This window comes from Piliocolobus tephrosceles, chromosome 19 (genome assembly GCF_002776525.5).
Source record: "Piliocolobus tephrosceles isolate RC106 chromosome 19, ASM277652v3, whole genome shotgun sequence".
NCBI classification, from domain to species: Eukaryota; Metazoa; Chordata; class Mammalia; order Primates; family Cercopithecidae; genus Piliocolobus; species Piliocolobus tephrosceles.
In genome coordinates this window covers 10,991,894-11,013,650 of record NC_045452.1, presented here as the reverse complement: position 1 = coordinate 11,013,650, position 21,757 = coordinate 10,991,894, and the positions used below count along the sequence as shown (strand labels likewise).

The following is a 21,757-nucleotide window of genomic DNA, read 5'->3' as shown; positions in this document are numbered from 1 at the left end:
TTTTTTTTCCTTTTTTTTTTTTTTTCTTTTGAGACGGAGTCTTGCTCTGTCGCCCGAGCTGGAGTGCAGTGGCCAGATCTCAGCTCACTGCAAGCTCCGCCTCCCGGGTTTACGCCATTCTCCTGCCTCAGCCTCCGGAGTAGCTGGGACTACAGGCGCCCGCCACCTCGCCCGGCTAGTTTTTGTATTTTTAGTAGAGACGGGGTTTCACCGTGTTAGCCAGGATGGTCTCGATCTCCTGACCTCGTGATCCGCCCGTCTCGGGCTCCCAAAGTGCTGGGATTACAGGCTTGAGCCACCGCGCCCGGCCTTTTCCTTTTTTTTTTTGAGACAGGGTCTCGCTCTGTCACCCAGGCTGGCAGGTAGTGGCACAGTCTTGGCTGACTGCAACCTCCACCTCCTGGGTTGAAGAGATTCTCCTGTCTCAGCTTCCTGAGTAGCTGGAATTTCAGGCATGTGCCACCACTCCCAGCTAATTTTGTATTTTTAGTAGAGATGGGGTTTCACCATGTTGGTCAGGCTGGTCTCGAACTTCTGACCTCCGGTGATCCACCCGCCTCGGCCTCCCAAAGTGCTGGGATTACGGGCATAAGCCACCACTCCCGGCCTTTTGTTTTTGAGACAGGGTCTTGCTCTGTCACACAGGCTGGAGTGCAGTGGTATAATCTTGGCTCATTCGAGCTTCAATTTCCCAGGTTCAAGCAATACTCCCACCTCAGCTTCCTGAGTAGCTGGGACTATAGGTGCGCTCCACCATGCTCAGCTACTTTTTGTGTTTTTTGGTAGAGACGGGGTTTCTCCATGTTGCCCAGGCTGGTCTCTAACTCCCAAACTCAAATGATCCTGCCTCCTTGGGCTCCCAAAGTGCTGGGATTGCAGACATGAGCCATCGTGCCTGGCCTTTCATTTTTATTCATTTTAAAATTTTCATTATTTATGTATTTATTTTTGAAATCAGGTCTTGTTGCCCAGTAGGGAGTGCAGTGGTGTGATCACAGCTTACATAGCCTTAACCTCCTGAGCTCAAGCAATCCTCCTACCTCAGCCTCCCGAGCAGCTGGGACCACAGGTGCATGCCACAATGTCCAACTAATCTATTTTAAATTTTTTGTAGAGACGGGATCTCCCTATGTTACCCAGGTTGGTCTCAAACTCCCAGGCTCAAGCAATCTTTCCATCTTGGCCTCCCAAAGTTCCGGGAGTACAGGCATGAGCCACAGTGCCTGGACTATTCACTTTTCTATTTTGGCATAGATGTTACCTCCTCCTGGAAGGCTGCCGAGATTTCCTCCATCTGGGCTGGGTCAGGCACCTTCCCTAGCTCTCCAGGCCTCAGTAATTACCTCCTGATGCCCTGATCATGTACCCCTATAGCTGCCTGTTTAGTTGTCTGTCTCCATATATAGGTGAATCCCCAATATGCAGTACATATTTGTGGAATAAATAGAGGTTCTTCTTGTCTAAGTTGGTGTCTTACAGTCCCAGGGGCACCCCTAGCATGCCCCATCCCACCCTAATAGACACACCAAAGTTGGCACCAGCTATAAGAACCCACACATGAATTTGGCTGACTCACAGCATCTCAGCCACTCAAAGGGACCTCAAATTTAGACCTACACTGTCCAAAATGATAGCCACTAACCACATTTAGCTATTTATTTATTTATTTATTTTGAGATGGAATCTCGCTCTGTACTGTTGCCCAAGCTGGAGTACAGTGGCACAATCTTGGCTCACTGCAACCTCAAGTTGTTCTTGAACCTCAAGGGTTCAAGTGATTCTCCTGCCTCAGCATCCTGAATAGCTGAGATTACAGGCGCATGTCACCACACCCAGCTAATTTTTGTATTTTTTTTTTTTTGAGACGGAGTCTTGCTCTGTCGCCCAGGCTGGAGTGCAGTGGCGTGATCTTGGCTCACTGCAAGCTCCACCTCCCGGGTTCACGCCATTCTCCTGCCTCAGCCTCCCAAGTAGCTGGGACTACAGACGCCCACCACCTCGCCCGGCTAGCTTTTTGTATTTTTTAGTAGAGAGGGGGTTTCACCGTGTTAGCCAGGATGGTCTCGATCTCCTGACCTCGTGATCTGCCCGTCTCGGCCTCCCAAAGTGCTGGTATTACAGGCTTGAGCCACCGTGCCCGGCATTTTTTTGTATTTTTAGTAGAGACGAGGTTTCACCATGTTGGTCAGGCTGGTCTTGAACTCCTGACCTCATGATCCTCCCACCTCAGCCTCCCAAAGTGCTGGGATTACAGATGTCAGCCACCGCGCCTGGCCTATTTATTTATTTTTTTGAGACAGCATCTCACTCTGGTTGCCCAGGCTGGAGTGCAGTGGTGTGATCATGGCTCACTGTAGCCTTGACCACCCAGCCTCAGATGATTCTCTTACCTCAGCCTCCCAAGTAGCTGGAACTATAGGTGTGTGCCACCACAGCCAGCTAATTTTTTGTATTTTTAGTAGAGACAGGTTTCGCTATGTTGCCCAGCCTGGTGTCGAACTCCTGGACTCAAGCAATCCATCAGCCTTGGCCTCCTGGACTACTGGGATTACAGGTGTGAGCCACTGCACTCTGGCCTCACATGTAGCTGTTGAAATTTATATTAGTTAAAATTACATAAAAGTTAAAATTCAATGTGTGCCAAGGTGCTCACCTGTAGTCCTAGCTACTTGGGAGGCTGAGGTGGGAGGATTGCTTGAGCCCAGGAGTTCGAGGCTGTGATTTAATACCATCACACCTGTGAATAGCCACTGTACTCCAGCCTGGGCAACACAGTGAGACCCTGTCTCTAAAAGAGAAAAAATTCAGTACTGAGTGTAGTGGCTTATGCTTATAATCCCAGCAGTTTAGGAGGCTGAGGTGAGAAGAACACTTGAGGCCAGGAGTTTGAAACCAGCCTGAGCAACATAATGAGACTTTGCTTCTATAAAATATATATATATATTTTAAAAAAAGAAGAAAATATTTTTAAAAAGAAAAAATTCAGTTTCTTAGTCATACTAGGTACATTTCTTTTTTTTTTTTTGAGATGGAGTCTCGCTCTGCCGCCCAGGCTGGAGTGCAGTGGCTGGATCTCAGCTCACTGCAAGCTCTGCCTCCTGGGTTTACGCCATTCTCCTGCCTCAGCCTCCAGAGTAGCTGGGACTACAGGCGTCTGCCACGTCGCCCGGCTAGTTTTTTGTATTTTTTAGTAGAGAGGGGGTTTCACCGTGTTAGCCAGGATGGTCTCAATCTCCTGACCTCATGATCCGCCCGTCTCGGCCTCCCAAAGTGCTGGGATTACAGGCTTGAGCCACCGCACTTGGCCACTAGCTACATTTCAAATGCTTACTCACACACACAGGGCTCATGCAGAAAGTACTTTTGGACAGTACTGGTTTAGACTGTCTGCATAGCACAGCTATAACAGATGGTCTTCTAAACTTCCCTTGAATTCTCCCAACCATGAAGAGCTCACTTGTAAGCCAACCTGTTTCATCCTTTGACAGCCCCGATAATCGTGTGTCTTTGAAAATAATCTGTGACCTACAGATAGATAGGTGTATCTCCTTAATCAATTATTTGGTTTTAGTAACAGACATTAACATATTATTTATGTTTTATTTTTATTATTTCTATTTAGAAACAGGGTCTCGCTATATTGCCCAAGCCGGACTTGAACTTCTGGGCTCAAGCAATCCTCCTGAGTAGCTGGGACTATAGGCGTGTGCTATCATGCCTGGCTAGACACTGATATGTGGCTAAGGGAATAAGAGAAAACCAAATTGCCTTCAGTTTCAGCCACTACAGCTTTCCCATTTTAAGCTTGACTTGATCAGCTCCAGCAGTATTCCTTGAATTCTCTTCAGCATTTGCTAGTTGTGAAATGAACTTTGAGGGATGGGATCCTGACTTTTTCTATTTTTTCTTTTTTGAGACCAAGTCTCACTCTGTTTCCCAGGCTGGAGTGCAGTGGCGTGATCTCAGCTCACTGCAACCTCCACCAGCTGGATTCAAGCAAGTTCTTGTGCCTCAGCCTCCCGAGTAGCTGGGACTACAGGCATGAACCACCATGCCTGGCTAATTTTTGCATTTTTAGTAGAGATAGGGTTTCACCATTTTGGCCAGGCTGGTCTTGAGCTCCTGGCCACAGGTGATCGACCCGCCTCAGCCTCCCAAAGTGCTGGGATTACAGGCTTAAGCCACTGCCCCTGGCCTATTTTAATTTTTTTTAATTTTTCTGTTTGGGACAGGGTCTCGCTCCGTCACCCAGTTTGGAGTGCAGTGGCATGATCATAGCTCACTGCAACCTCGAACTTCTGGGCTCAGGCGATCCTCTCACCTCAACTTCTCGAGTAGCTGGGACTGCAGACATGCACCACCATGCCTGGGCTAGTTGTTTTGTTTTTTGTTTGTTTGTTTTGTAGAGGTGAGGTCTTGCTATGTTGCCCAGGCTGGTCTCAAACTCCTGAGCTCAAGTGCTCCTCTCCTGCCTCAACCTCCCAGAGTGTTGGGATTACAGGTCTGAGCCACTGCGCCTGGCTGATCCTGACTTTTTAAAGCATACCCTACATTTTTTGTACCTTGAAGTTCAGTCCCTCACATAGAGTCAGCCAAATCATGTTGAGCTGTACCCTGGGAGTAGGGTTCAGGAATCTACATTTTAATAACTTGTAAGAACCACTGATCCATCTCCTACAGGGAGCACCATAATTGTTAGACAATTCCTTCTCCTTGGCTGGGTGCAGTGGCTCACGCCTGTATCCCAGCACTTTGGGAGGCCGAGGCGGGTGAATCATCTGAGGTCAGGAGTTCAAGACCAGCCTGGCTAACATGGTGAAACCTTGTCTCTACTAAAAACACAAAAATTGGCCGGGTGCAGTGGCTCACGCCTGTAATCCCAGCACTTTGGGAGGCTGAGGCAGGCAGATCACAAGGTCAGGAGATTGAGACCATCCTGGCTGACACAGTGAAACCCCGTCTCTACTAAAAATACAAAAAATTAGCTGGGTGTGGTGGTGGGCACCTGTAGTCCCAGCTACTCGGGAGGCTGAGGCAGGAGATTGGCTTGAACCTGGGAGGTGGAGCTTGCAGTGAGCCGAGATCGTGCCACTGCACTCCAGCCTGGGCGACAGAGTGAGACGCTGTCTCAAAACAAAAACAAACAAAAAAAAAACAAAACAAAAATACAAAAATTAGCTGGGTGTGGTGGCACACGCCTGTAATCTCAGCTACTTGGGAGGCGTAGGCAGGACAATCTCTTGAACCCAGGAGGTGGAGGTTGCAGTGAGCTGAGATCGCGTCACTGCACTCCAGCCTGGGCAAAAGAGAAAAAGAAAGAAAATTCTTTCTTCTTGCCAGTGATGTTGTCCTTGTAACTTTTCTCCGTTAATCCATTTTCCACAGGTCAGCATTCCTCGTTTTGGTAGATTTCCATCCATACAGTACTTTTGCCATTTCCTTTGAGAAAGAGGCCTTTAAACCATAGGGTCAGGCCATTTTGCAGATGGGAAAATCAAGGCACAGATGGAATCAAAAAGCAGGTGAAGGTCAGGCTGGGGATGGGGATGGGAAGTTAACAGAGTCTGAGCTTCCAGACCGATGGCAGCCAGCCGTCCTTAGCTTTAGTCTGCCCGTGTGATCCTCTGGGGACCTTCTTCCGCTGATTCGCCCAGCCTTGCTCACAGGATGGCAAAACTGTTTCCTTTCTTCTCCTCCACAATTAATTAGGTTTCTTTGTTATTGGGAGTTAATTAGTTTCCCAGGGCGGCCAACATACCACAAACTGGGTGGCTTAAAATAACAGAGGTTTATCCTGTCACAGTTATGGAGGCTGGAAGTCACAAATCAAGGTGTTGACAGGGCAGGGCTGTCCTTCTTCCTAAGGCCTTAGGGGAGAACCCTTCCTTGCCTTTTCCAGTTTCTGGGGATTGCTGGAAACTCTTAGTGTTTCTTGGCTTGTAGACTTGTCATTCTAATCTCTGCCTCCCTCGTCACATGCTGTTATCTCCATGTGTCTCTGTCTTCACACAGTGTTCTCCTGTGTCCAGATCTCCCACTTCTTATAAGGACACCAGTCACTGGACTCGGCGTCCACCCAGTATAATCTCATCTTAGGTTGATTATACCTACAGAGACCTATTTCCAAATAAGGTCACGTTCTGAGGTTTTGGGTGGACATAATTCTGAGGGGACATTGTTCAGTTCAGTGCAGATAATATGATTTTCATTTATTTATTTATTTATTTATTTATTTATTTTCTGCGACGGAGTCTTGCTCTGTCACCCAGGCTGGTGCAGTGGCCCGATCTCGGCTCACTGCAAGCTCCACCTCACGTGTTCACGCCATTCTCGTGTCTCAGCCTCCCCAGCAGCTGGGACTACAGGCACCTGCCACTGCGCCCGGCTAATTTTTTGTATTTTTAGTAGAGACGAGGTTTCACCATGTTAGCCAGGATGGTCTCGATCTCCTGACCTAATGATCCACCCACCTTGGCCTCCCAAAGTGTTGGGATTACAGGCATGAGCTACTGCACTCAGCTCCTAATTTTTGTATTTTCAGTAGAGACAGGGTTTCTACTGTTGTTGGCCAGGCTGCTCTTGAACTCCTAACCTCAAGTGATCTGCCTGCCTTGGCCTCCCAAAGTGCTTATGGGCGTGAGTCACTGCGCCTAGCCAATAATAGGATTTTTATAAATTCTTTTTTTTTTTTTTTTTGAGACAGAGTCTCGCTCTGTCATCCAGGCTGGAGCACAATGGCGCAATCTTGGCTCACTGCAACCTCTGCCTCCCGGGTTCAAGCGATTGTCCTACCTCAGCCTCCTGAGTAGCTGGGACTACCAGCACGTGCCACTATGCCCAGCTAATTTTTTTGTATTTTTAGTGGAGATGGGGGTTTCACTGTGTTAGCCAGGATGGTCTCGATCTCCTGACCTCGTGATCCGCCCTCCTCAGCTTCCCAAAGTGCTGGGATTTCAGGCATGAGCCACCGCGCCGGCCTAGGATTTTTATAAATTCTAACAGTACAAAGAGTTTTCCATGCAAAGTAGGCTTCCCTCCTGCCTGAGGCCCCACAGGCCTCCATGCTGTGTCACAGGGGCATCTATTGTCAATCTCTTTTTTTTTGAGACGGAGTTTCGCTCTTGTTGCCCAGGCTGGAGTGTAATGTTGTGGTCTTGGCTCACCACCACCTCCTCCTCCTAGGTTCAAGCGATTCTCCTGCCTCAGCCTCCCAAGTAGCTGGGATTCCAGGCATGCACTACCACACCCGGCTAATTTTATATTTTCAGTAGAGACGGGGTTTCTCTGTGTTGGTCTGGCTGGTCTCAAACTCCTGACCTCAGGTGATCCAGCTGCCCGGGCCTCCCAAAATGCTGGAATTACAGGCGTGAGCCGCTGCCCTGGTCTACTGTTAATCTCTTAAATCGCCATTAAGAGGTGATGCATAAATTAGCATCTCTGGATGTCCTTGACCCTCAACACATGAGGTAGCATACCACACAAGCTCTTCTATTCCTTGGTTCCTTTTTTCAATTCACTGTCTTGGAATGCTCCATATCAGCCCATCAGTTCTCCCCTGTCCTTTTGTCCAGTTGCCCCTCCAAGGCCTGGTGGTCTTCCTTATGCATGCCACTGCTTCCAGGGTACAGGAAACATCTTGTTGCTATTTAAGGAAGGTGGGGTAGGAATATTATTCCCATTTTCAAGATGAGAACATTGAGGCGTAGAGCCATCCAAGGCTACTGGGCAGAGCTGGAGCTCAAATCCAGGTCTCCTAGACTTGTGTCTGGGATCATCCTCTCCCCAGCATGGTCTTCCACCAAGGCAGAGGGAACTCAGAGAGTCTTGCTGCTACAGGGAAGCAGGCCACCTGCCTCCCCCGTCCCCACCACATATACACTTAGCCAACCTTGGGGAGGTCATCTGCTGGGGGTCCCAGCAGCCCACTGACCTAAACCTCTCACCCCCAACAGTGCACCTGTGGCGATTCTCAGGTGGCTACCCAGCCCTCATGGACTGCATGAACAAGCTCAAAAACAATAAGGTATGTTAGTGTCCACTCAGCACACCTCTCTGGATGTTGGATGCAGCCCAGCCCTGTGCTGGGCTCTCCTCTGCCACCCCATGAGGCACACTGTCAGGATGGAGGACACTTCCTGGTAGCCATGCCTTTACCACTATGCCCACAGGAGTACCTGGAGTTCCGAAGGGAGCGGAGCCAGATGCTGCTGTCCAGGAGAAACCAGTTGCTCCTCGAGTTCAGCTTCTGGAATGAGCCACAGCCCAGATTGGGTCCCAACATCTATGAGCTGAGGACATACAAGCTCAAGGTGCCTCCCTCTGACGGACCCCCTCCTGCCCCCTAACTTCCCTGCTCCAATGCTGCTTTCACCTGTCCCAACACCTAGACTGGGGCTTCTGGCTTCTCCCTCCCTATGGGCTCAGAGCAGAGTCGTGTACACATGTGTGCAAACATGCATACCAGGCATGAGTCAGGGCCTGCAAATGAGGCCAAATGGTCACTGGAGCTTAGGAGGTGGGGAGACAGGGTAGTTTCCCTTCCTTGCCTGGCTGCGATGCTATGAATCTGAGGTGGGGGCTCATTCCCATCATCCCTTTGGTTCTCTTTCAGCCAGGAACCATGATCGAGTGGGGGAACAACTGGTAAGTGGCAGCACCAGGACTGGGGTTGGGGAGGTACCCTGCTCACCTGCCCCACCAAGGCCCCTGGTGGGCCACCTTTTCCAGGGCCATATCACAGGGAACTCAGTACCCTCTGCCCCTCATGGATCTGGGAGAAGGATCCAACTAGGAGGTGAGGATCTCCTAGAAGATTGTGAGCCCTCCGTTGGTAGAACACCCCACCATCAGCACTTTCCCTCAGCATCGCGGAGAACCGTGGGTTCCACCTAGGCCCCTCCTGTGGGATGTGGCCAAGAAATCAGCCTCAGTACCCTCTGCACCAGCCCTGGCTTCTGCATATTATTCCCATATTATTCTGCCTTCTCCAGGGCTCGGGCCATCAAGTACCGGCAGGAGAACCAGGAGGCAGTGGGCGGCTTCTTCTCACAGATAGGAGAGCTCTACGTGGTGCACCATCTCTGGGGTAGGTTGAAGACCTTCCAGGAGCCTTTTGTTCTCTTTCTCTGTCATCATTCTCTGTAGCCAATGGGGTTGCATTAGTGTCCTCATAGAACTTAATGTTCTAGCAGGAGACACTATCTTAGATGTAAAGTCACAAAAAGATCAATTTCAGATTATTACAAATAATATTTATAGAAAACAGGCAAGGAGGCCAGGTGCAGTGGCTCATGCATGTAATCACAACACTTTGGGAGGCCGAGGCGGGCAGATCACAAGGTCAGGAGATTGAGACCACGGTGAAACCCCGTCTCTATTAAAAATATAAAAAATTAGCCGGGCGCGGTGGCGGGTGCCTGTAGTCCCAGCTACTCGGGAGGCTGAGGCAGGAGAATGGTGTGAACCTGGGAGGCGGAGCTTGCAGTGAGCCAAGATCGCGCCACTGCACTCCAGCCTGAGCGACAGAGCGAGACTCGCTCTCAAAAAAAAAAAGAAAAACACAGGGGATCTACATTGGTCTACATAGACAAAGAATGCCTCTCTGAGGGAGTAAAATGTAAGCTGAGGGGTAAAATGTGAGCTGAGAGCTGTAGGATGAGAAGGAGCCTGCTGTGAATTGCTAGGCAAAACCATTCCAAGTGGACAGAGCAGCACGTGCAAAGGCCCTGTGGTAGGGAAAGGCCTTCGGGGTTTTGCGGTATGGCAAGGAGGCCAGTGTGGAGTGAGTAAGGAAGAATGTGGGGAGATGGATCAGGAGAGGGGGAATGAGTTGGGATTTATTGTAAATGCAGTGAGAGACTGTTTCAAACAGCAGTGATATGACCTGATTTTTGTTCTAGTATGATTTCTCTGGCTGCTTTGTTAAGGGTGCTTGGTAGGGGAGCAAGAGAGAAAGCAGAGCTTCAGGAGGCCATTACCCTAGTTCAGGCAGGAGGGGATGGGGCAGTGGGATGCTGAGAAGTCCACAGATTCGTTAGTCTAGAGGTGGAACCAACAGGACTTGTGGATGAATTGCCTGTGTGGGGCAAGAGAAGGAGAAGGGCATTCCAGAAGAGCTCCCAGGTTCATGCTTGACCTGCTGTGTGTTGTTTAGTGAGTCTGGGAGGTCTAGGGAAGGAGCAAGTCAGTGGGGTCAGGAATGTAATCTCGGCCCTTGGAATTCTTACTTTTTTTTTTTTTTTTTTTTTTTGAGACGGAGTCTCACTCTGTCACCTAGGCTGGAGTGCAGTGGTGCAATCTCAGCTCACTGCAAACTCCGCCTCCCAAATTCAAATGATTCTCGTGCCTCACGCTCCTGAGTAGCTGGGATTACAGGCATGCAGTACCATGCCCGACTAATTTTTGTATTTTTAGTACAGACAGAGTTTCGCCATGTTGGCCAGACTGGCCTTGAACTCCTGGCCTCAAGCAGTCCACCAGCCTTGGCCTCCCAAAGTGCTGGGATTATAGGCGTGAGCCACCACACCCAGCCAGAAGTGTTACATTAAAAATGCTGACACACGAAAGTAGAGATGTCAAGTAGGCAGTAGATGGATATAGGAGTCTGGAGCCCTTGGGAGTGTTTGCGACTAGAAATATAAATGTAGGCAATATTAACATATGTACTGATTGGATGGATTATTAAAGCACATAGTGTTTGCTAACAGTCCGAGGGAGGCATCTAGGGAGGAGGAGACAGCAGGGCAGGGTTTGGGGGGCAGTGGGAAGAGGGCCCTGTGCTGGGTAAGGGATCCGATCCTCTGTGCCTGAGGAATGAGTCTGTGCCTTTCTTACAGCCTATAAAGACCTACAGTCTCGGGAGGAGACTCGAAACGCTGCCTGGAGGAAGAGAGGCTGGGATGAAAATGTCTACTATACAGGTGAGTGAAGACTTTGGAGGTCTTCTGCTGAGAACCCTGTCTGAGGATGGAATCCCCTCTGCAAGGAGATCTAGCCTTTCTTGATTACCTCCAGTGATGGGGAACTCACTTTTAAGACAGTGAGTTAGTGGGTTTCTATCCCAGTGGCACACTCCATAGGATACCAGCAGGCCTAGGTGAGTGCTCTAGGGGATGATAACACAGCCAGGGCCACACCTCTGCCTAGGAGATGTGGATTAGCGAACGCCCATTGTGACCTTGGGCACGGTTCTTCACCTCGCTGAAGTTGTTCCCTCGTCTATAAGATGGTGATGGTGATAGTGCTTCCATCAGAGGGCTGTGAGGGAAGATTCTACAAACTGTTATTTTATATTTTATTTTATTTATTTTTGAGACAGAGTCTCACTCTGTCACCCACGCTGGAGTGCAGTCGTGTGATCTTGGCTCACTGTAACCTCCGCCTCCCAGGTTCAAGCCATTCTCCTGCTTCAGCCTCCCAAGTAGCTGGGATTACAGGCATGTGCCACCATGTCCAGCTAATTTTGTATTTTTAGTAGTGATGGGGTTTTACCATGTTGGCCAAGCTGGTCTTGAACTCCTGACCTCAGGTGATCGCCTGCCTCGGCCTCCCAAAGTGCTGTGAGTATAGGCATAAGCCACCACACCCGGCCCACAAACTCATTTATGAAAAGTGCTTTCCCCAGTGTTTGTCACAAAGGAAGCATGCAGGAAATGTTTTTGAACAAGGTTTTTGTTTTTGTTGAGATGCAGTCTTACCATGTCGCCCAGGCTGGTCTCAAACTCCTAGGCTAAGCAGTCCTCCCACCTCAGCCTTCCAAAGTGCTGGAATTATAGGCATGAGCTACTGTGCCCAGGTTCAAACAAGTTTTTTGCTCAAGGTATTTGCCACTTTGCTAGGAACCCTGAAAGCACCTAGAATCAGTGGGTGTTAATTGAGCCCTCACCGTGTGCTGGGAACTGTGGTAGGAGGTGATTGAGGGGCACATAAATGAACAAGAGCCTGTTCCTGCCATTGAGGAGCTTACAGTGATCACTTACCAAGTGGTATGAGGGAGAATGTGTCTGCTGAAGGAGGTAGCAGGAGCCTTGCTATTCAGTGTGGTCCCAGCTGGGTATGGTGGGAACTGAATCCCACACATTGAAAATTCATTGGGAACTGAATCCCTCACAACTGAAATCCCAGCACATTGGGAGGCCAAGGCAAGAGGATCACTTGAGGCCAGTAGTTTAAGACCAGCCTGGGCAACACAGGGAGACCCCGTCTCTACAAAACATTTTTTAAAAATTAGCAGGACATGATGGTTCCCACCTGTAGTCCCAGCTACTTGTAAGGCTGAGGTGGGAGGATCACTTGAGCCCAGGAGTTTGAGGCTACAGTGAGCCATGATTGTGGCATTGCACTCCAGCCTGGGCAACAGTGAGACCCTATGTCAAAAATAAAAAATAAAAATAAAAAAAAACCCCAACAGTGAGCCCCTATGTCAAAAATAAAAAATAAAAAAATAAAAAACAGGACAGGCACACTGGCTTACACCTGTAATCCCAGCACCATGTGAGGTCGAGGCGCGTGGATCAGTTGAGGCCAGGAGTTGGAGACTAGTCTGGGCAACATAGTGAAACCCCATCTCTACTAAAAATACAAAAATTAGCCAGGCGTGGTAACTCAAGCCTGTAATCCCGGCTACTCCAGAGGCTGAGGCACAAGAATCGCTTGAACCCAGGAGGTGGAGGTCGCATTGAGCCGAGAACCTGCCACTGCACTCTAGCCTGGAAGACAGAGTGAGACCCTGTCTCAAAAAAAAAAAAACAAAAATAAAAAACAAAACAAAATCAAGTGTGGTCCCAACTGACAATATTGGCATCCCCTGGGAGCTTGTTAAGAATGACAAATCTCGGCCGGGTGCAGTGGCTCACGCCTGCATCCCAGCACTTTGGGAGGCCGACGTGGGCAGATCACCTAAGGTCAGGAGTTCTACACCAGCCTGACCAACATGGAGAAACCCCGTCTCTACTAAAAATACAAAATTAGCTGGGCATGGTGGCATATGCCTGCAATCCCAGCTACTTGAGAGGCTGAGGCAGGAGAATCGCTTGAACCTGGAAGGCGGAGGTTGCAGTGAGCCAAGATAGTGCCATTACACTCCAGCCTGGCAACAAGGGTGAAATTCCGTCTCAAACAAACAAACAAAGAAGAATGACAAATCTCAGGCTTCCTGCAACCTACTGAATCAGAATCTGCACGTTAACAAGAACTGCCTAGTGATTTGGATGCACATTAAAGTTTGAAAAGCTCTGAGCTGGAGGAAAGAGTCTAACCTGGATGACCTTGAGCTGACCTTCTCTAGGCTGCACCCTCCCCATCTGTAAAACAAGGCAGTTGGGCTAAATCAGTGTTTTTCTTTTTTCTTTTTTTGAGATGGGGTTTCGCTCTCATTGCCCAGGCTGAACTGCAATGGCCTGATCTTGGCTCACAGCAATCTCTGACTCCCAGGTTCAAGCGATTCTTCTGCCTCAGCCTCCCCAGTAGCTGGGATTATAGGCATGTGCCACTACGCCCGGCTAATTTTGTATTTTTAATAGAGAGAGGGTTTCTCCATGTTGGTCAGGCTGGTCTCGAACTCCTGACCTCAGGTGATCGGCTTGTCTCAGCCTCCCTAAGTGCTGGGATTATAGGCATGAGCCACCATGCCTGGCCAACAGATAACTATTAAAATTTAAGAAAATGTTATTCTCATCACCACCAAAGTCCTATCTTATCCCATAATTTGAGGGATCTGGTGCTCTTCATGGGCCCTTTCAGGAGGGCAATAGGACATTCCTGTCGCAGCATCTGGGACCTCCTTCTGCCCAAAGGCCAGCATGTTTGGGTGGGGCCAGGGGAGGTTGTTGGCTTGCTTGAGTTCCCTGTGTGACCTCTGCCTTTCTCTCTCCTCAGTCCCCCTGGTGCGACACATGGAGTCTAGGATCATGATCCCCTTGAAGATCTCGCCTCTCCAGTGATGCTGCCTACACCTCCACCTCCTTCCCCTTCTCCCTCAGGCAACCCCGACAGACAGGGGCACTCCCAGTCCTGCTGTCTTGGTTTTGTCTTGGCTCTGGGAGGACTCTGAGGGGCAGTGCTCAACTCAGACAAGGGGGAACTGAAGGCTGACAAGTTCTGAGGATTACAGCTCTGCCCGGGCCCTTTCCACTTTCCCTGCCTGCCTCCTTCTCCCTGCTAGAAGTAGTTTCTAATTTCCCTGAATGAAGGATAGCGATCTTTTAGGCCTTCTTATATCTTCTAGAATTCCTCATCTCAAGGCCACCAGTCCCCATTTATCACCCTTGGAAATCCTCTGTTTAGCTTAGTTGCACAAAAGGTAACATGTCCAGTGGCTAGAGGTGGGGTGGGAAGACAGGAGCCCAGGCCAGGCCCTAAGGAATTCCCTGGTCTCCACTGGGCCACCCACTTGCTGGACAGCCTGAGCCAAGTACCTCCTGTTGGAGAAAAGCCTGGAACTGCCAAAAACAAAACAAAACAAAAACCTCATCACCATGGTCAGGAGGAGGTCCAGACATTCCACCCAGAGAGGCTGGGGAAAGGGATGGAAGCCAGGAAGGATTTAAGGGCAGGAGACAGACATGTAACAGGAACTCAGAAGGTAGAACTTAGAATTCAGAACTTGGGTTTCAATTGTAGAATTTGGAATCTGGAATACAGTATTAGGAAGAAGAACAGAGATGACAAAAGACCATTTGAAGAAAGGTTCCTAATACTAGATAGATGGAGAGTGGCTTGGCTGTTTCCCCCTACATATTGGGGTTGAAAACTTAAATGTGTAGTTCCCGTCTTTCTATGCAGAAAGTCTCTCCTGCCCTCCCTCCTTCCTGCAGGCAAATGTACCACCTAGGGCCTGTTCCCTCACCCTGTATTCTGTCTCCCCTGATTGACATTCTGTCAGCCCAACCCTCATTCTGCAGGGCCACCTGGTGTGTGGAGGGGGTGTCAGTAATTCGGGGGGGTCTCCTCAGTGACCCCCATACCTCATCATGAACCCTTGGGTAGCTTGATTCTGCCTCCCATCCAGGAAAACTTGTGCTGGAGTTGCTGATGGAACCAATTAAATATTTACTATAAATTGCAGTGTCCTTTCTTCATCTGCAAGGAACTTTAGCAGGTGCCTGAGGCAGGGCACAGTAGAGCTGGTGAGCTTAATCCCATACGGCAGATCTACTCTCCTGGAGGGTACTGTGTTCTTGAGCTATTCTCAACAGTCAGTACTGGCTGGGCGCGGTGGCTAACGCCTATAATCCCAGCACTTTGGGAGTCCGAGATGGACAGATCACTTGAGTGAGGTCTGGAGTTCAAGACCAGCCTGGGCAACATGGTGAAACCCTGTCTCTACTAAAAATACAAAAATTAGCTGGGCATGGTAGTGCATGCCTGTAATCCCCCCTACTTGGGAGGCTGAGGCAGGAGAATCGTTTAAACCCTGGAGTCAGAGGTTGCAGTGAGCCGAGACTGCACCACTGCACTTCAGCCTGGGCGACAGAGCAAAACTCTTGTCTCAAAAAAAAAAAAAAGCCAGTATTTTCCTTCTTGCTCCAGGGAAGAAGGAACTGGCCCTGTACAACCAGGGATTTAGGACACGTGTTACTAGCTCCAGATAAGTAGGAATTACACGAAAAAATCGACCCTATTTGTACAGTTCATGCCAGGGGGTAGGAAACACTTGAAGCTTTCAAATACTGCATTAGAAGCTTTCAAATATTGCGTTAGAGTTGTGACTCTCTGTCCTGGGCAAGTCCGGTCTAAAATGGAGAAACTGGTGACGCACTCCTCAAAAACCCAAGTGTAAAATGATGTTAATGCCCTCCCTGACTTGTTGTCTTCACTTGTGTGGCATATTGTGGTGAAAATAAGAAGCAACGTTATGGATGCAAATCCTCTAGGGCCCAAATCTTTCCGGCCGCTGCCAAGTTTTTTCGTGTTATCTTGGACATAACACAACGTTAATTCAACTACTTGGCGGAGCGCCCACTAGTTGCTGGGCACTGCCTTAGGCCCTGGGACAGTGAACGAAAAACAGATCTCTTTGTCTCTTCTTGACCGCCTCACCACGCCCCCACCTCCCTCGGGGGCCTCCGCACTCAGATTCCGGCCTCCACGCCTCGCTTCCGGTCGGCCACCCTTTCCTTACTTCCGCTTCTCTATGGTGCGCAGGCCGCCTTTGCTCCGCCTCCGGAAGTGGCTTGCTCCCGGTTCCAGGTTCGCAGAGCTGTGAGGTGAGGAGGGCACTAGGGCAGCGGGGCTGGGATATGGGGCGGGGCCGGGCGCTCCGGGACTGAGGTGCTGATCGCCCAAAGGGCACCCCTGGGCTGGGGTCTGACCCGGGTTCTCCTCGCTCACTACCGGCGGTCCCCGGCCCCTCGGCGCTGCGCTGTTATCTCATCCGAAAAGTGTTCGCTGCAGCATCCTCGGGCTTCACGTTGGAGCCTCTTGGTCGTGATAATGTAGCCTGATGGGGGGCGGTGGTGGTGGTGATGGTAACAGCTCACATATAATGTGCTCTTCTGTGTGCCAGGCACTGTACTGTGTTGCCAAAGTCAGGATTTCTCACACTTAAGCCTTTCAGGTCCCATCTTTGTAGGCTTTGCCAGATCAACTTACCGCCTGTACTACCGTTTACTAAAAATTTTTAATCCAGTCCAAATTTTTTTTTTTTTGCAACGGGGTCTCTGTTGTCAAGACTGAGCGATCACTCCAGCCTGGAACTTTTGGGTTCAAGCCATCCTCCCACCCCAGCCTCCAGAGTAGCTTGGGACCACAGGTGTGCACCACCACACTAGGCTAATTTTTAAATTTTTTCTGAAAATGGGGTCTCGCTCTGTTTCCCACTCTGGTCTTGAACTCCTGGGCTCAAGCGATTCTTTCGCCTCTGCTTGCCTTGGTTTCCCAAAGTGTTGAGATTACAGGTGTGAGCCCAGTCACTTTTTTTGTTGTTGTTGAGACTGAATCTCGCTCTGTCTCCCAGGCTGGAGTGAAGTGGCCACGATCTCGGCTCATTGCAACCTCTGCCTCCCGGGTTCAGGTGGTTTTCCTACCTCAGCCTCCTGAGTACCTGAGCTTACAGGCGCACGCCTCCACACTCGGTTAATTTTTGTATTTTTGGTAGAGACGGGGTTTCACCATTTTGGCCAGGCTGGTCTTGAACTCCTGACCTCAGGTAATCCACCTGCCTCAGCCTCCCAAAGTGCTGGGATTACAGGCGTGAGCCACTGCGCCCAGCCAAGTCACTTTTGAAACTAAAAATGTACTTTGAGAGAAAACTTGAAATCTCTCCACCAGAAATGGAAAGCTGCTTTCACTTGTTTTATGTAGAAGGTAAAAATTAATATAGTTAATATAATGAAAATAGATCATTATTAACAAATTCTGGCTAGATTTTGTTGTTTAAGGCTGTGGGATAGAGTTCTTTTGTTACAAAGGAACATTGGTATTCATAGATGTTAAAGATAAACTAAGGAACTTAGATGTTCTCCTTGAAGCAATCAGAAGTTTCAAAAAAGAATTGAAAAGGGATTAACTTTCTCCTTAGGTGTTCAGCATTATTTAAGATCACCTATGCATCATCTGAAGTCACAATCCCAGGTCATCTTCATCACCTTCCCCAGTGGAATGCCTCCTGTGTTAAAGCCCACAACAACCCCTGTGGTAGGGACTGTTATTCTCATTTGATTTGTGAGGAATCAGACCCAGAGAAAAGTGAAGTGACTTGTCCGGGGACTCATGGCCGTGAAAGAGTAGAACGGAGATTCCAGTTCAGGGCTCTCTGATTTTTACCATGACAAACTATTGGTTGCCTCAAGTCAGGGAGGTGGAAGCTTCAGTGAGTATGATTGTGCCACTGCACTCCAGCTTGGGTGACAGACCAAGATAGATTAAGGTAAAGGGGACAGTGCTGCCCACTTCAGGAGGCTGTGGTGAGGCAACAAGGAAGGATGCTTTGTGACCCTAGAGCCCCATGAAATGTAGGTTCTATACTTTAAATTCTAGGATCAACCTGGGAGTCGATGGCATCACTAGATGAGATGCTGGCAGGACTAGGAGGTGTAACAGTGTAGTTAAGAGCACCAGTATGGCATTGATTGGATAGATCCAGATTTTAGCGTAGTAGTCATGTGACCTTGGGCAAGTAATTCCCCTTGAGAGCCTCAGTTTTGTCATCTGTAAAGTGGTGGTAGTTCTTATCTGAAAAGTTTGTTATAAGGAGCAAATGAGAACATACCCATACAGTGCTTAGATCAAGGCCTGGCACACAGTGAACCCAGTAGTATTGGGAGTGCGTTTAAATGCCAGACTGAGGAGTTTGGATACTAATTTATGGAGCACTCTGCAAGGCTCAGGGGGAAGAGGGTAGAGCTCACAATCTACATGGGAAGACAGGTGAACGATTCATAGAGATAAATTCCCTAACAGTGTACCCAAAGTAGCCAAAAGAGTGCTTTGGGGAGACCTGACAGGCTTCCTAGAGCAGATGAGCTTTGCTTAGTCTTGAAGGATATAGGGAGGAAGATCTTTGCAAGCAGGGGAAAGGACGTGGAGTGTTTGGAGAACTGGGATTGCAGGGTGCAGTTGCAGCCAGGAGCAGAGGTTGGGGACAGTGGGAAGGTCGGTAGGAATGGGAATGCAAGAAATGAAGTTGGGAAGATGGATTGGGGACAAACCATCAAGGGTCTTTATGACAGGTCAGGGAATATGGATATTCAGTGCATTAGGAAGAGCCAGCAAAAGTTTTGAAACAGGAGAGTCATTAATTAGGTTGGTCTTTTTTAAGAAAGAGAATTTAGACAGTATTGTTGGGCAAGACTGTTGAGAGTAGTCCTGGAGAGGAATGTGGAGGGCCTGGAATAGGGTGTTGAGATGGAGAGACACATGGTGCTTGGATAGCTGGGCGAACCGTTGAATGCAGGTCTCTTCTGTGGAGGGTGTGGAGCAGGATGTGGGTGAAGGCAGGGAAGGGAGAGGTTGAAGGAGGTGATTCCGAGATCATTGGGGGTGGGTGGTGATGCCTTTTTATAAAAGGTGGTGGAGTTTGTTTTGGACAGGCTGAGGGATGTTTCCCTGTTGTATTATAGAGGGTAAAATTGAGGCTTTGAGGGGTTAAATGACTTTTCTTGAGTTACCAAGTCTATAAGTGGCCAGAACTGCTAGTTCAGCTTCAGTGTTATGACTCCAGAAGAATCTCAAAAGCTTTCTCTTCTTAACAGGTCTCTGCTGTTTCCTCCTGACATCAAGGAACAACCATGTCATCAGAATCCAGCAAAAAACGGAAGCCCAAAGTCATCCGAAGTGATGGAGCCCCAGCTGAAGGAAAGCGGAATCGATCTGACACTGAGCAGGTGAGATCAGTCAGGGATGCCATGCTGCAGAGAAATTATATCTCATGGCCAAGCACCTGGCTATGTGTTTACAGCAGGTCGGGGTCGCATCTGCCAGGTACAACTTTTTGGTGGCTTCCACTTGATCAGGTGACTGGGATTCCCGTTTCTTCACAAAACCTGAGTGTCCACATCTGGTTTAGCTGCAGCATCTCCAAAACCAACAAGCCTGTATTAGACATAATTAGCACCTGCACAGAGAATGTATTCCAGTATGTGTCTCCAGTTTTCCTGATGGTCAGAAGAAGGCAGTCCATCTGCAGCATGGCACTGGAGCTCCAGATATGTTGAATCCCAGGGTGTGCTGCTGAGACAATACCTGCAAACTCTGTCTCCAAAAAAAAAAGAGTGACTCCACTATGGTATAGCCACCCTATGGGATATTATGGAACAGTTAAAAAGAAGGAAGTCGGCCGGGTGCGGTGGCTCAAGCCTGTAATCCCAGCACTTTGGGAGGCCGAGACGGGCGGATCATGAGGTCAGGAGATCGAGACCATCCTGGCTAACACGGTGAAACCCCGTCTCTACTAAAAATACAAAAAAAAAACTAGCCGGGCGAGGTGGCGGGCACCTGTAGTCCCAGCTACTCGGGAGGCTGAGGCGAGAGAATGGCGTGAACCCGGGAGGCGGAGCTTGCAGTGAGCTGAGATCCGGCCACTGCACTACAGCCTGGGCCACAGAGCAAGACTCCGCCTCAAAAAAAAAAAAAAAAAAAAAAAAGAAGGAAGTCAGTATGTGTGGTATGTGTGTAAGGACAAGGAAAGATCTCCAAGAGAAAGTGTTAACTGTAAGAAGAAAGCTAGAGCATAACGTGTAATGTGAACCCTTTATGTTAAAAAATAGAGAAGACTCACCCAAAAGGAGAACTATAAATTTCTGTGGGTACCTGTATATATAAGTAAATAGGAAAGATCTGGAAAGATACACATCAAACTGGTAACAGTGCCTAAATCTTGGGAGGAAGTAGGTGTGGAGGCAGGCGGTTAAGGAGATTTGAAACTTTGAATTTCTTATAAGAATATATTCATGGTTGGGCACGGTGGCTCACACCTGTAATCTCAGCACTTTGGGAGGCTGAGGCAGGCAGATCACTAGGTCAGGAGATCGAGACTATCCTGGCTAACACAGTGAAACCCAGTCTCTACTAAAAATACAAAAAAAAAATTAGCCAGGCGTCGTGGTGGGCGCCTGTAGTCCCAGCTACTCAGGAGGCTGAGGCAGGCTGAGCAGGGAGGTGGAGCTTGCAGTGAGCCAAGATTGCACCACTGCACTCCAGCCTGGGGGGGAGAGTGAGACTCTCTCAAAAAAAAAAAAAAAAGAATATATTCATATATTTTGGCCAGCCGTGGTGGTGCACTCCTATAATCCCAGCTACTTGGGAGGCTGAGACAGGAGAATCACTTGAGCCCAGTAGGCAGAGGTTGCCATGAGCCGAGATGGCGTCACTGCATTCTGGCCTCAGCAACAGAGTGAGACTTTTGTCTCCAAAAAAATATATATATGTATATTCATATATTTCTAATTCGATTCAAAATAATGTTACTGTTATGGCCTGAGAGCTCGTGGTCGGCAGGTTCTTTTCATCTTTTGTCTGTTTCTCTGTCCTTGAATCTGTCAACTTCCTTTGTGACTTAGCTATTTAAAAAAAATTTTTTTGAGACAGGGTCTCACTCTGTCACTCATACCAGAGTACAGTGGCACGATTTTGGCTGACTGCTGACTCCCTCTCCTGGGCTTAAGCGATCCTCCCACCTCAGTCTCCCAAGTAGCTGGGACCACAGCTGTGTGCCACCATGCCCAGCTAATTTTGTATTTTTTGTAAATATGGGGTTTTGCCACGTTGCCCAGGGTGGTCTCAAACGCCTGAGCTTAAGTGGTCTGCCTGCCTTGGCCTCCCAAGGTATTGGGATTATAGGTGTGAGTCACCCCGCACCCAGCTGGAATTCCTCTCTATAGTAGACTGCCATGCAGCCATTTTGATTGAGATCTGTATTTACTGGGATGGTCATATGGTTTGGCCATGTCCCCACTCAAATCTCATCTTGAATTGTATCTCCCAGAATTGCCACGTGTTGTGGGAGGGACCTATGAGGAGGTAATTGAGTCATGGGGGCCGGTCTTTCCCATGCTGTTCTTATAGTGAATAAGCCTCACAAGATCTGATGGGCTTATCAGGGGTTTCTGCTTTTGCTTCCTCCTTATTTTTCTCTTGCCGCCGTCATGTAAAAAGTGCCTTTTACCTCTTGCCATGTTTCTGAGGCCTCCCCAGCCATGTGGAACTGTACGTCCAATTAAACCTCTTTTTGTTCCCAATTTCAGGTGTGTCTATCAGCAGCATGAAAACGAACTAATACAGTAGATTCATACCAGTAGAGTTGGGGGGTTGCTGAAAAGAT

General features: G+C 48.8%; 2 protein-coding genes across 2 annotated transcripts in view; both read left to right on the top strand.

The window, feature by feature from the left end:
* The window catches only part of NIPSNAP1 (nipsnap homolog 1), a 31,749-nt gene extending 16,691 nt beyond the window's left edge, over positions 1–15,058 (top strand). The window contains exons 5-10 of the mRNA XM_026448660.2: positions 7,953–8,023; positions 8,169–8,309; positions 8,612–8,643; positions 8,991–9,085; positions 10,836–10,919; positions 13,876–15,058. Coding sequence (XP_026304445.1) covers positions 7,953–8,023; positions 8,169–8,309; positions 8,612–8,643; positions 8,991–9,085; positions 10,836–10,919; positions 13,876–13,940 — 488 coding nt within the window. The 3' untranslated portion in view covers positions 13,941–15,058. The remainder of the gene's footprint in view (positions 1–7,952; positions 8,024–8,168; positions 8,310–8,611; positions 8,644–8,990; positions 9,086–10,835; positions 10,920–13,875) is intronic.
* Positions 15,059–16,159: 1,101 nt separating this feature from the next.
* Positions 16,160–21,757, top strand: part of THOC5 (THO complex 5) — a 47,287-nt gene continuing 41,689 nt past the window's right edge. Inside the window, exons 1-3 of the mRNA XM_026448663.1 lie at positions 16,160–16,205; positions 17,519–17,634; positions 19,191–19,322. Coding sequence (XP_026304448.1) covers positions 19,227–19,322 — 96 coding nt within the window. The 5' untranslated portion in view covers positions 16,160–16,205; positions 17,519–17,634; positions 19,191–19,226. The remainder of the gene's footprint in view (positions 16,206–17,518; positions 17,635–19,190; positions 19,323–21,757) is intronic.